General features: G+C 37.7%; 1 protein-coding gene across 1 annotated transcript in view; it reads left to right on the top strand.

Annotated features, from left to right (window-relative positions):
- The window catches only part of Atxn10 (ataxin 10), a 151,856-nt gene that overhangs the window by 35,648 nt on the left and 101,359 nt on the right, over positions 1–14,849 (top strand). The window contains exons 4-6 of the mRNA XM_041672603.1: positions 1,448–1,544; positions 3,845–4,003; positions 9,675–9,755. Of these exons, the coding sequence (XP_041528537.1) occupies positions 1,448–1,544; positions 3,845–4,003; positions 9,675–9,755 (337 nt within the window). The remainder of the gene's footprint in view (positions 1–1,447; positions 1,545–3,844; positions 4,004–9,674; positions 9,756–14,849) is intronic.

Genomic DNA, 14,849 nt, shown 5'->3' with positions numbered 1-14,849 from the left:
CATACATTAGCATTTCATTGCTACTGTGGAATGTAATAGTTTGATTTGTTCCTTTTTAGCCTTTGGGTCTTTTGTCTTGCTGGCAATAGTAGTTTTGTTCTCTGGTAATTATAAATGGTGATTGCAAATGCCTTGAACTTCTTTTGAAAAGGAGTATTTGTCACCATGCCTGGTCATCAATTCTGATGTGCGCTGTCAACTTTTTGTTTCTACCTAGTTTAGGTTAAAGGAAGACCCTGAATGGAGATACTTACTGGTTTGTATTTCTACTTTAGCTGTATATATATATATATATATATATATATATATATATATATATATATGTAGGTGTCCTGTAGGTGAAAATAGAACATGGTACATATATATATATATACACAGCTAAATATATATCTTTCATTTATGTTTTGATACCTTTGTTAATGGTGTCATTGTGACTTTGTTGTGTTTCATTGTAAGAAATTGACAAACTGTTTTCCAAAGGGACTGTACCATGTTCTATTTTCACCTACAGGACATGAGAGTTTGTGGTCCACATATCCTCCTAACATTTGGTGCGGTCACTTTTCTGAACTTGTGGCCATTGTTTTGCTGCATTATATTCTAAATGTCAGTTAGATTTTTATTAAATTTTACTCAGTCTTTGAGATATAGTGGTATTTTTGTCTACTTCTAGGATTTGTTGAGAAAAGGTATCTTAGAACTGTTCAACTTATTGCCAATATTTCCCACTTACTGTGGTCAGTTTTTCTTTATATTTGACAGTTTATTACTAGATAACTTCCAATTTAGAATTTTTACATGTCTGTAATGATTATTTAACATACTTCCAGTAACGTCTTTTGCATTAGTACATATTATATCTAATTTTAAGTGGCCTATTTCTCCTTTTTTTGGCTGATATTTGATCTGTCTCCTTTTAGCTTTCTTTTACTTGCAGTGTTTCTATAACCTTATGTTCTAGGTATGTTTTAAAATTCATTCTTAAATATAGCTGTGTTTTGTTTTGAGAGTTTTATTGGACTGGTCTTGGCAAGTCTTTTGTTAGCATGATCCTCCTGTTTCAGCATCTGGAGTGCCTTAGATACATGTGTAGACATACCTAATTTGTAGTGAGCTTTTAATTGGAGCATTATTCAAATGATATTTCATATAATTATATTTGAGTTTATAATCTTTAAGAAGCTAATTTTACAGCATTGTTTTGACGAGGTATATTAATGTCATGCTCAGAATTTCATTGTGCAGTGGGACTCTCAGATAACCAATCAATTTTTTTCCTCTAATTCCCTCCTCTCTCTCTTTCTTCTCTACCTCCCTTCCTCCATCCCTCCTTCCTTTCTCTTTTTTACTCTCCTATGTAACAACATGGGAAATATTTGTTACTAAGATGTATTTATTCCTTGTGTTGAGTCTGTTATCTTCAGTATTTACTTTTCTATATTTCTAGCTTTTCGTTGTGGCCTGCAGTTTTTAGGCAACATTGCCTCCCGGAATGAAGATTCCCAGGCCATTGTTTGGGTCCATGCTTTCCCAGAGCTCTTTATGTGAGTATGATGTCTAGATTTTTGATTTTTGTTGTTGTTGTTTTTGACTGACTCCTGAAAAGATTATGGATATAATTTCATTTTTATGTATGAAGTTCACAAGCAAGAAAAACAAGGCCATAGTGTAGTAATAGAATTCAGGATAGTACATATTCTTTATTCTTTGTGGCTGTTAGCAGGTAGGTGTTAGCTGAGAGAGGGTATAAAGGAGACTCCTGGACCCTGCCAGTGTTCTGTACCTTGGTTTGTGTGGTGGTTCCATAATACACATATCTGATACTCACTGAGCTCTGTACCAAGATGGGTGGCCCTGGGAACATGCCGATTTATCTTAGGAAATAAAGATCATGAGGAAAGTAGTAACTTCATTAAGGACCCTGAAATTGATACAGAAAAAAAAAAACCCTATAAAAAAAAGACATTAAAATATGGGCAGTGAGTTAATCCTTTATTTTTTACTGTTGTGCACATACACGGCCCAATACTATTTTGGGTAGCAATGGAGAATTACAACGTTTGGATAACATGTGCTCATCAGTGAGAGATGACTTTGACTGTGAGAAGTGGGGATAGCCATTCTGTTGTTCGATCAGAGTAATGTGGTAATCTGTCACTAGGAGAAGAAGAGAATTCAGTTCCCTTTGTCAGGGTTAAGAGATGAGTACTGAGCTTATTTATTACTATAAATGTGGTTGACCAGTCTGATGGCTGCTGTAAGAACAATAACCAGTCTGGTTATTTATATTGGATCTTGAATTGGTTCATGTATGTATTACTTTAAAACACTAGCTCTATTAATTCGTAATTAGTTGACCATCACAGTAAAATGTAAATTGGTGACAGAAGTGGATAGGCAGTAGAGGGACACTGTGTAGTGGTTATAGAGGCCAAGTTTCTGTGTGAGCAGTGTGGGTAGCAGGACAGCAGCTATTACGGAAGTGCTTTAAGTTGGGTGTGATTATTTCTGTTGTTCTAAGTCCTGTAGACAGGTGAAGTTTCTGTCGATTGTCAATAGTCAAGGGTGCAGCTTCACTGTGACGCCAAGTGCTGCTGTGTAAGGTCTGAGCTTCCCACTCTGGTTGTGCTTGTTTTCTGGGCTTGTACATAAGTTATGGTTATTAGATGAACTCTTATTTAGTTCTAGCTCAGAGTGCATTTCTCAAATGCCTGAAGTGTGTGTTCATAGATATATATTGATTAATAAATATTTATAGGTATCTATTATCTTTACCATTAATAATAATTAACTGTAGATGTAAAGAATGAAACTCAAGCTACATAAATTCATATGAATTATTTTACAGTTTTTTTTAACATTTTCTATTAACTGTGCATATACATATGTTTGTGCTATGGCAATTATCTGGAAGCCTGAGACAACTTTCAGGAGTTGGTTGTCGGTTCTCTCCTTTTCACTTTTGCATGGGTTCTAGAGATTGAAGTCAGGTTATCCTGTTTGGTAGCAAGCTCCCTTATTGGCTATGCAATCTCATTGGTCTACATATCTTTTTTTTTTTTTTTTAAAAAAAAAAAGACAAGGTGTCACTTTGTATCTCTGGCTACCTGGCCTAAAACCTGCTATGTTAACAGGGCTAGGTCTTGTAATTCTCAGGAGATCAACTTGCCTCCATCTCTTGAATACTGCCATTAATAGCATGCTGATCCATGCCTGAGCTGTGAAGTTTAAGTGGGGACAAAAATCAAATTTTAGGATGAGCCATGATATAACTGACAATAAGTGATTTCACTAAGTTCTTGTAGCTAATAGGACTAAGGAATAATCATTCTAATTTTTTTCTATATTTAAATGTTACTTTCTTTTCAATTCTGAGTCCTAAGTCACATGCAATTTTTTATTGTCTTTTTTGAGATTTATTTTATTTGTAATTATATATGTGCATGCATGTTTGTGTGTTGGTAGAGTGTATAAATAAAGTTGCCCTCAGTCAAAAGAGTGTTGGGTCTCTTGGAGCCAGAGTTGAATCCCTTGGAGCCAGAGTTACAAGCAGTTGTGAGCCTCCAGGGGTAGATGCTAGGAGCCAGACTTGTATCCTTTGCAAGAACAATTGGTGCTTTTAGTCACTGAATCATCTATCCAGTCCTACTTTATTGTATCTTACTTTTGTATTTACTGTTTTTATAGTCAAAGATATGCTTTGTTTCACAACACTATACATATTTATTATATCTTAAAAATCCCAATATATACTAAATTTGCTAAGGATTACTATTATTTATATTATACTCTTATTTTACTGGTTTGATAATTGGACTAAGAGTCTCATTTCTTTGTTTGTCAGGTCTTGCTTAAATCATCCAGACAAAAAGATTGTTGCCTACTGTTCAATGATTTTGTTCACATCTCTTAATCCTGAAAGAATGAAAGACCTGGAAGAAAACCTCAATATTGCAATTAACGTCATAGAAGCTCACCAAAAGCATCCAGAGTCAGAATGGCCGTAAGTATCTTGCTGGAAATTTGTTTGAGGCCACCCTAACAGATCTTTTCCTTATAGAGGTTTTAATAGTATATTGTGACAGGGCCTGCTTGTTTTCTAGGCTGGCCTTGAAGATTTGATCCCCTGCTTCAGCCTCTCAGGAGCTGAGATTGTGACTTTCACATCTGGCTTATTCCAGCTATTAATTTATTAATTTACTTACTTTTTTGTGGTGCAGATTAGTTGAGTTCATGTAGATGAGCTCTCCCACTGAGCTACAGTCTCAACCCCTTTGTAGTTCTAAGTAAAAACTTGAGGTATGATAGTTCTTTTGAGGTTGTGAAAAAGGTAAAGCCTGGGCTTACCCTTGAGTAGGGAGATTCTTTTTCTCTTTCTTTCTTTCTTTCTTTCTTTTTTCTTTCTTTCTTTCTTTCAAGATTTATTTATTAGCTGGGCGGTGGTGGCATACGCCTTTGGTGTAGGAGGTTCTTCTGTATTTGTGTTGCTTTCATTGGTTGAATAAAGAAACTGCCTTGGCCTTTTGATAGGGCGGAGCTTAGATAGGTCGGGAAGACAGAACAGAATGCTGGGAAGAAGGACAGACAGGCAGACGCCATGGTTCTCCTGCACAAGATGGACGCTGGTTAGACTCTTTCCCAGTAAGCTATGACCTTTGGTGAACACAGATTAATAGAAATGGGTTAGATCAAGATGTGAGAGTTGGCCAAGAAGAGGCTAGATATAATGGGCCAGGCAGTAATTTAATTAATAAAATTTCTGTGTGGTTATTTCGGGGGTTAAGCTAGCTGAACTGGGCAGGATGGAACAAAGGGCCCCGCGCTCCTCACAGCATGCCTTTAATCCCAGCACTGAGAGGCAAAGGCAGGTGGATCTCTGAGTTTGAGGCCAGCCTGGTCTACAGAGCGAGTTCTAGGGCAGATACTTTACTAAATGAATAATATCCAGCCTCAGAGTTTTCCTATACTCTGAGGATATAAATGCTGATATTTTATTGCTCACAAACCTCTGGTCAGTTTTTTTTGTTTGTTTAATTCTTTAATCAGTTTAATTTCTCTTTTAATCCCAGTAGTGCATGCTCTTGATAAACATAAATTTTGACATCTGAAAATGTGAGACCTTCTATATCTTTATCAAGATTTGTGTGTGTGGTGGGGAAAAGAGGCTACTTTAGTTCTCTTGCGTTTCCATGTTAATTAATATTAGGACCATCATTTTAGTTTTAAAAACAGGATTTTTTTTTTTAATGAATCTGTAGTTCTTTTTTACAGAAATGTATTATTGGGTTGGGGGTGACGGGATGGGAAGCTGGCATAGCATATTTGTGGAGCTCAGAGGACAATGCTGTGGATTGAGTTTCTCTTTCTGCCTTTATGTAGGTTCCAGGAATTGAACTCAGATTGTCAAGCTTGCTTAGGAAGAGCCTTTGCGTGCTGAGCCACCTCACTGACCCTTCTGTTTGACTTCTAGTTCTTGTTCTCTTTCTGTTGTAACCTTTGTTGTAGTTGTCCTGCTCCTTGGTTTGGATTTTGTCTTTTTGTTACTTTTTAGGATAGAAAGGCAGTTAGATTATTGACATGGTGTCTAAGTATTTACAACCATCAATTTCCTTATAAGAGTTGTTTAGTAATCTGTGACTCCTACTGTATTGTGCTTTCAGTTTTATTTATTTCAAGTTATATTTTAGTTATCTTATAATTTTTTCTTGTATCCATTGGTTGTTTAGGAGGCTTGTTTCCATGTATTTTTCCTAAATTTTGTCTTGTTATTTATTTTTAATTTTTATTTCACTGGGAGTGAACACCCTTTGTATAATTTCATTATTTTTAAAATTCTTGAGGTTGTTTATGTTTATGGCCCACTATATCATCATCGTAGAGAATGTTCTGTGTGCACTTAAGATGAGTGTGCTCTGCTAGTTTTGCTAGAGTCTTCCAGCAATCCAGTTTCTTTCTTTTGGAGCAGGGTTTTATCTTTTATCCTTAGCTGCCCTTGTACTAATAATTCTTGTGCCTCACCCTCTCGGGTGCTGAGGTCACAGGTGTGCCACTACTCCAGTTTCTTTTCAGTTCTTTGCTGTATTTGTTTTCAGGCTTGTGAAGTGTATACATGTAGTGTCTGTGTTTATACTTATTACTAATCATGTAGTATCTATGTTTATAGCTGTTACATCATCATGTGATGTTTGTATTTGCAATTATTACATTATCTCTTAACAAATTGACCTGGTTTTCATTGTAAAACTCATCAAAATTTTGTTGTCTACATTTTATTTTTTATTTTTCACATTTTAGTAGTTCTTTCCTATTAATATAAGCTTCTTAACAAATTGACCTGGTTTTCATTGTAAAACTCATCAAAATTTTGTTGTCTACATTTTATTTTTTATTTTTCACATTTTAGTAGTTCTTTCCTATTAATATAAGCTTCTTTGTGGATTTATTCCTAACAATGGGCAGTGTGATCAGGACCTAGGTGACCTTCTGGTATTGAGCATTGGGTAAAGTATAAACCTTTTCAGTTTGAACCTCTTAAATATTATTATGTTGAAGTTTTATCTAAATTTAAAAAAATTTTTGGATGTCATTTTTATTTGAATTACCATATACAGCTGCTGTCCCATGAAAATCTTACATGTTTTACTTGGGAAACACCTCTCAGTATGCACATTTGCAGTCATTCAGCATGAGTCCTCAGAGTCATCTTACTTAGAGCCAACTTGTAGCAAAGTTCTGTTTTATTTGGTAGGTACTGATAGGTATCTGGGGCTGTATCTTAGCAGCTTGGAATAAAGAACCAAGCTCATAATTGGCAGATACAAAATCTCCTTGAGAGTACCTCAGAAACTCAGTGGTCACCAAATGGATGGGAGCACCCGGGAGGTAGGCCTCAACTGGTAACTGCTCGTGGGCTGCATTTGGCTGGAACCACACAGAGGCCTCCAGAAATTACTTTACTGTTAAGTCTAAACAGGTTCCTGGGAATTGGAGAAGACCCCCTTTCTGCCCTCTTTCCCTTGGTTGAACGTGCAGATGACTGATAAAGAGCACCAATAGCATGAGGTTTTATTATCTTCTCATTTTTCTTTTCATTAGTCTTAGAAAAGGAAAGATGTAAGACTATAATAATAGCTCCAGATCTGTTTGGATATCCTGGAGTAACACGAAAGTGTAGGTGAGAAAGTCTTTGGCATTGCATTTGGTTTGAGTAGTTGGATACTGTCTTTTTCTGTACTTAAGGTTTTTTTTTTATAAACTTATTATAAAAATTTTGCAAATAAAAACCATCACACAGTCTGGTGGTGGTGGCAATGCATATCTTTAATCCCAATAATCAAGAGGCAGAGGCAGGTGTGTATGTTTGAGGCCAACCTTATCTACAAAGTGAGTTCCGGACAGCCAGAGAAACCCTGTCTTGAAAAACCAACCCCCGCCCCCCAGTACTCTTCTCAATGAACTTCTTCATATTTAGAATAGCTATTCTGAGTCTGTGGAGCTTCACACCAGATTTTACACATTCATCTTTGGATATGTTTTTATCCACTTACCCCTCCCCACCAAATCCCAAATATCTATAATAGAATTAGAACTAGAAAAACACTTAGCTTTTAAAAAAAAATACCTCCTCATAACTTGTGTCCATCACCTACATTCACTTCTTTATCCACCAATATTTATTCTTTCTTGTTGTCTTTTCTATATGTTATACTGTACCCACATATACACTTGTTTACATATGTTTTTGTTTAGATTCTGCATTTTTTTCCCTTTTTGAGATTGTGTGACTTAGAGTAATATAATACATTCTAAATCCATCCATTTCCTATAATTTTTTAATTATATTTTTCTTTAGAGTTGAATAGTATTTGTGTGAGTATATGCATGTGTTTAATATTCATTATTCATTTCTCAGTGAACAATTAGGTTGATTCCAATTCTTTGCTATACTGAATAAAGCAGCAATAAATAAACATGGATGTGCAAATATCTCTATAGCAAGATATGGCATTTGCTGGCTAATATGCCCAGGAGTGAAACAGTTGGGTCGTCTGGCAGTTGTGGCTTTTTCTCTGCTTTTGGGGAGTATTTGGGGAAGTCAAACTTATTTTCTGGTTGCTGGTACAGTACTTGCAATATTGTGTTTTTTTGGGTAGTAGGCGTCATGTGAGGATAATCTTGCTGTGTTGTCTGGGCTGGCCTTGAACTTGGCAGTCTCTCTGCATAAGCCTCCCTTGTTCTAGAATCATAGGCACACTACCTTGTTTGATTGAATATTGTGTTTTTAACAGATGTTCTCATGAGAAAAGTTTTGATTTCCAAATAACCAAATTATGTATGAATGGGCTTTGGGATTCCAGTTTTATTTGTGAACCTAGCTTGAAGTGCTTACTCCATTTGATAAACTGCCTAAATTAATATGAATACTATTGACATTTTAAATTGTTATTCATTATTGTTAGAAATACTTAAATCTAAATAGTGATTGGCAATTTTAACGATCTGTAGAAAAAATAGAATACTTGTTTAGATTTTTTTCCCAGAGATAGTGGTGTAGGGGCACAGGGCTTTGTGTAGGTAGTAGTCGCTGAGCTTCTACCAGTGCTGAGTTTTATGTTTAGATAGAGGGCAGTGTGGTGGTAATTGGTGTGTGTTATTTGATTGTCACACTCAATGGCATTATTTGTTAATGAGAGAGTAAATTGTGTATTAGTGGATTTGCTACTTTATAGTCAACCTTTATTGCTATAACAGTATTTATAAACATCATATTCCATAGGCCTTACTGGTCCCTTCTCTTAGATAAAATTGAGAACTAATAATGGGATTCAATCTTTTTAGATGTCACAGAGGCACTTTGAAGAAATATGCTTATAATCTTTGCCTCAGGCTTCCATAGTCCTCTCTCTGTCCAGATGAGCACAGTGCTTGACAACGTGGATGTTTTCTTGGTAACTTGAGTACTCTTAAAGAGCGGAAAATCAAGCCAGGATTCATCACTGCATTGTCGGCATATCTTTAAATAACAATATGACATGTTCATTTTTCTGCCTCGTCTTACAGCTTCTGACTAAAATTGTGTGTTATGTTTTCTGTCTAGATCTGAAATTGTAGCTAAATTTCATGTTCCTGTTCATAGTGAAAAGCTTGGATAAAAGCTGAAGTAGATTTGCTTTTCTATTTGAACCAACTGAATTATTTTCATAAAATTTCACACGGAAAATTGGAGAAAATAATACTTCAAGGATAACCCCCACCTTGTTACTACCAAAAAAATAATTTGTGAACCTCCTAAAACAGAAAATCACAGTAAAGTTAGGGCTTTAGAGATGGCTCAGGGGTTAAGAGTACTTGTTGCTCTTACAGAGGACCTGGATTCAGTCCACAACACCCACGACGTGGCTTACCACACACTGTAACTCCAGTTCCAGAGGATACATCACCCTCTTCTGGCTTCTGTCTTAGGTATACATGTAGGTGTACCACATGTATGCAGCAAGTACATACATACAGGCAAAATGACCATATGTATACAAATATTTTTAAAAGACTATAGTAAAAAAAGTTCAATGAAGTGAAAGGCTTTTCTTTTATGTGAGATGTGTTTATAAAGATAGGTAAGGACATGCATGCTTTACTGTATATAGTAACCAAATTTCCCTTGCTTTTCCCTGTAGGTTCTTGATTATTTCAGACCACTTTCTGAAAAGCCCGGAGTTGGTGGAAGCCATGTATTCCAAACTCAGTGATCAGGAAAGGTAACCCCAAGCCTGGGTGGTTTTGATTCTTTAGCATTTCATATAGTGTCCTGTAGTCTGGACTGAAAGCTGTGTGGTTTCTCATTGGCAAAGGCCTCCAAGTATATGTGTCTGTGCAGTGCTGGTTTTACATTGCTTGCTTAACATCACGGCACAGCCACAACAGGCAGTGATTTTTAGGGTTATTGAATTCAGTTTGATGCCATTTACTTAATAAAATACTGCATGTTTTGAAGAAATATAAACAAAACTTTTAAGGACAAAATTTTATAATAATAGTTTATTCAAGTACACATTATAGTTGTATATTTAGGATGTGCTTACTTGTTCATATAACTAGTTTGATTGTTTTGAATATATATTGTTGGCTTACGATTTTCTGGTAGTTAATTCGCATAAAATAGTGTGCCTTTATTAGAGAGGAAGAACATTTACAAGGCTTATTCACAGTGACCTAGTAGGTAGTAGAGGGTAATCCAAGTAGTATGCTTCCTGCCACTGAAGTCAGGATGGTAAAATGATACTCTGTGTATGCATGAAGCCTTCAAACACCATAGCACAGAGGACAGGGACATGCAGGTCATGTCTCTTTAAAGAAGAGAGCAAGCTGGTTTTATAGATGTGGTGCTGCGTGTCTCTGACATTGATGGCATCCAGAGAATAGTTTAGACATCATGATCAGTTATTGCCTGCTAGCTCCAGAAATGAATGATGAGTGTTTACCAGACTCCCGAGAGAAGTCTTCACTGGCTTAGGCTGTACTGGAGGTATGTCTGGTGGTTTGTCTCTTGAGTGGCAGTATGGCCCCAGCCACATTGTTAGCTATAGTAAGTTTTGTTTTTCAAAACAGAGCAATCAGAAGTATTCTGGCCCAGGATTTGTACTTGTGTTTTTCATGCCCTCAGAATTGCACATGTGAACATGGATATAATTTATCTGTACTAACACATGTTTTCAATATATATAACCATGTAGTATTAAAATATGGCCTAAATGTAGGAAGTTATACTACTTTCTACAAATGAAAGAATTACAAACATTTTTATCACCAATTAGGGCTAAAAGCAAATTTTTGTTACTTGAATCATTTCAGTAAGTGAATTCTGACTGCCTGTGGTAGTTTTTGTATGTGTTTGGGGAACAGTAAAATACTTTGTTTTGGTTGAAATAAAAAAGATGCTTATGAGAGAACAGTGTGAGAGAGCACTGGGCAGAAAGGACAGGATTGGACTTTGTTTTAGCAACAAAAATTTTTGTCTCAACCAATACATTTTTACTATATATTTTATAGTCCTAGGGATCAAACCTAGAGTCTCATGTGTGATTTGGCAAATGCTCTGCCACTTAGTTACATCATATAGCCCAACCAACAAATATTTCTTACATCCTGATGAATACACACAGTGCTGTGGAATCTGGATTCTCAGGCTAACTTGGGAGTGAGCCCTTTATGGTGATTGACTCCAGCCATTGAAGGGCGGCTGTGTCTATTGTTGGTTTTGCCCATGCTGATATGGAGAGGTCCATGTTGGGGAGAAGCAGCTGTGAGGGTCTTGGGTTCTGGGTGAAGTGGAAGCTTGGTACCCTTTGCCTCTTTCTGGGGAAGATAGAGTATATTCTTTAGAAGTTTTCTTTGGCAGGTCAGTAGGACTAAAATAAGAGTTTTTCTCAGCAGGTTTATGTGATGAGTAAATTTTTCTCCTGTGCATGGAGAATCCTTAGGAGAATGAAGGAGACAATGTGTTATTCAGAATGTTCCCAGATTCCGTGAGTCAGATAAGGAACCACATTTGAGAGTACCAGAGGGACATAGAAGAATCCTTTGAGGTGTCTCCAGCCCCCCTGCGTTAGAATATCAGACTGTCCACATTTTAAAATATGTTTGTGGATCAGTTAATAAAACAAGCACTGTACTAAGTATCTGCTGGTGGCTCCTGGGGCATGATGGTGAACTGTGAGCACACTCCTTGCCTAGTGGAGTGGTACAGCCAATAACTGTGCTTGTGTGAAAGTCCTCACTTCATCTGCACTTTCTTGTCATTGTTATGGGTTTCACTCCTTTACCTAGGGACTGACAGTCCATTGGGAGCAGATTATTTTGTGAGGGAATTTTTAATACACATGTAATCAGTTTGTTTGGTATGATTCAGTATAATGAGAGCCAATATTATGCACTTTCTGGTCCCTGTTCTTGCTGAGCCCGTGTAATTGTTAGGTAGAAAAGGCTGCTCTTTAGAGGTAGTGTGCACAGTGCGCAGGTTCTAATGTATGTATGTAGCACAGGAACAAAGGGCAGGTGCTATTTGGTTGGCTCACTTATTTAACCTTTTTAGAGCCCTGTTTCATCTATGCAAAGGGATAGTAATAGTCACTTGATGGAATTATGATAATTACCTAAATAGATGATATATTAAGGTCTCAGTGTTTGCGTAGTTAGTAGTCAGTAAATGTGGGGGGAATGCGCCTTTGTTACGATGTTGCCTAAGCTGGTCTCAGATTGCATTGGCCTCTCAAAACCTGGCATTAGAGACTAAGATTGCAAAGCATGTGCCCCTATGCTCAGCTATGAATTTCCATTTTTGCTATGGCTTCAAGGTTAGGACTGTGCTGCAACCATAGCTCCCTCTCCTTTGGAGGCTGTGGCTTTTCTCCTAATTGTGTCTCTGGAAAGCAGTGGTTAGACAAACACTGAGAATACAAAGACAAATGCCTGATGAAGGTAAGGTTTGTTCTGGCTCACAGTTTTAGAGGTTTGAGCCTGTAGTTTAGCTTCTGGGCCACTGTGAGGCTTGGGAGCATGTTGAGGAGTAAAGTGGCTCACTTCCTGATGGGCCTTCAAAGGCATGCCTTCACTGATCTACTTCCTCCAGCCAGGCCCATCTCCTAAAATTCTCCCATCTCCTAAAATAACATTACTGTCTAGGGACCAAGACTATGTGGTAGAATGGTATTTGTATAAGTGTGTGAGAACATGCCTGTGCACTCGTGCATATGTGTGCACTTTGGGGTGTCTTACTCTATTACTTTCCAGCTTCTTTCTATTCATCCATCTATCCATCCATCCATCCATCCATCCATCCATAGGTAGGGTCTTTCACTGAACATGAAGTTTATGATTTTTGGCTATCCAGCAGGCTCCCAAGATCTGCTTATCTCTGCTTCTCCCATCCCCCACCTTGGGGCTATGGGCATACAAGGCCATCGCTAGGTTTTATGTGGGTGTTAGGAATTAAAGCTCAGCTTCTCTTGCTTTCATAGCAAATGCTCGTATACACATTAAATTGTTTTCCCAGTCCTGTTTTGAGGTGTCATTGTGTGAATTGTGTGGGGATTTTTCTTTTCTTTTCTTTTTTCTTTTCTTTTCTCTCTTTTTAGCCAATAGAAAATCTTTATTAGCTGGAGCTGGTCAGTGACAACACCGGGTGTTTGGGATCCCAGTATAGCCCCAAGCCTTTCTTAGGGTGAGCTTTTAAGCACAAAAGCTATGTCCTAAGTTGACACACATCAGTTAACAAGAACAGTTAGCCAGAAGTGGAACTACAGAAGCCAAAAACCAAGGTTAGTACATTTTTTTAGATGCTCCCAGAACTATGGAAATCGATGCATTAGGTCTCTGTTTTCATTTTGGCGCATAATACTGTCTTTGTGCTGAGTTTTATGGCTTGAATGGTACTTCCATCATGGAGTCAGTTGTGTTAAGGTCTGGGGGCCTCTTACAATTGAAGTGTAATATGGAAGCCTTTTTATCTTTTTTAATACATTGTCTCTGAGAACTTACCTAGGTGGAACCTTGAACTTCTAGGGCTCCTTCTGCCCTGTCAGTCTTCGAAATGCTGGGATAACAGCCACTATCCCCAGCATGTCCTGTCTCAAGTAATTTTTTTTAAATCTAATATCAATCCAAGTCCCCACTCCCTCCCCTCCTCCCACTCTTCCTCCTCCCACTCCCTCCATACATCCTCCCACCCCACCCCCATCCAATCCTCAGAGAGGGCAAGGCACATTGCTTTGTGGAAGGTCCAAGGCCCTTCCCACCATATCCAGGCTGAGCAAAGTATACATCCAAAGAGAACAGGATTCCAAAAAGCCAGCACATGCAGTAGGGATAAATCCTGTGCCACTGCCAGTGGCCTCTCAGTCTGCCCCAGTCATGCAACTGTCAACCACATTCAGAGGAACTAGTTTGGTCCTATGCTTGTTCCTTCCCGGTCCAGCTGGAGTTGGTGAGCTGAATCTCTTTGCTCATATTCGTACTCCTCCCACTCTTCAACTGGACTTTGGGAGCTCAGTCCAGAGCTCTGCTGCAGTTCTCTGCCTCTCTTTCCATCAGTTACTGGATAAAGGTTCCTTTACGTCCCCTCAGTATTAGAGCAAGCTGTCTGTGGGGATATTTCATATTCAGCTGCGACTTGGGCATTGTGTTTTCCAGGTTAGGGATCTGAGTGAGACTCTTGTAATGCTTATTGAGGTTATACTCCAGCCGTGATTCTGCTTAACTTATTAAAGTGCAGAAGAGGTTTGTCAGCAGCATTTATTGCCTCTACTTGGTTAGTGTGCTGTTCTGGGTAATACCATTTTCAGCCTTTGTAGCATATAGTATTCAACAGATCACACTTTTGGAGAAGTTCAAATCTAAATTGAAAACTTGGTAGAGATGCCAGTCTTTGAATTTAAATTTCAGATATTTTATTTCTTGCTCTAGAATGCTCATAAAACACTCTTTCCCCCTCTTACCTTCATTCTTGGTCCTCATTAAAAACTTTTCAGGGTTGCGTATATGTGACTTTAACAACCATAGTTTGTCCTGTGTCACTTTCAATATAAATAAATAGGTATTTTTTTTTTGCTATAGAAAATTTCACTAAGTCTTTTGCATTTTCATTATTTAAAACAGCAACAACAGAAATCATAATTTTGAGAGAGAGTATGTACCTGTTTGGTCACAAGTGAATTAAAAATGGTCATGTCAGTCAGGTGATGGTGGAGCATGCCTTTAATCCCAGCACTCGGAAGGCAGGGGCAGGTGTATCTCTGAGTTCGAGGCCAGCCTGGTCTACAAGAGCTAGTTCCAGGATAGGCTCCAAAGCTACAGAG

This window comes from Microtus oregoni, unplaced genomic scaffold, assembly GCF_018167655.1.
Source record: "Microtus oregoni isolate MIOR12 unplaced genomic scaffold, Mior012 000022F_ref0000154, whole genome shotgun sequence".
NCBI classification, from domain to species: Eukaryota; Metazoa; Chordata; class Mammalia; order Rodentia; family Cricetidae; genus Microtus; species Microtus oregoni.
The sequence above is the reverse complement of the archived record's forward strand: the minus strand, read 5'-3'. Positions and strand labels throughout refer to the sequence as shown.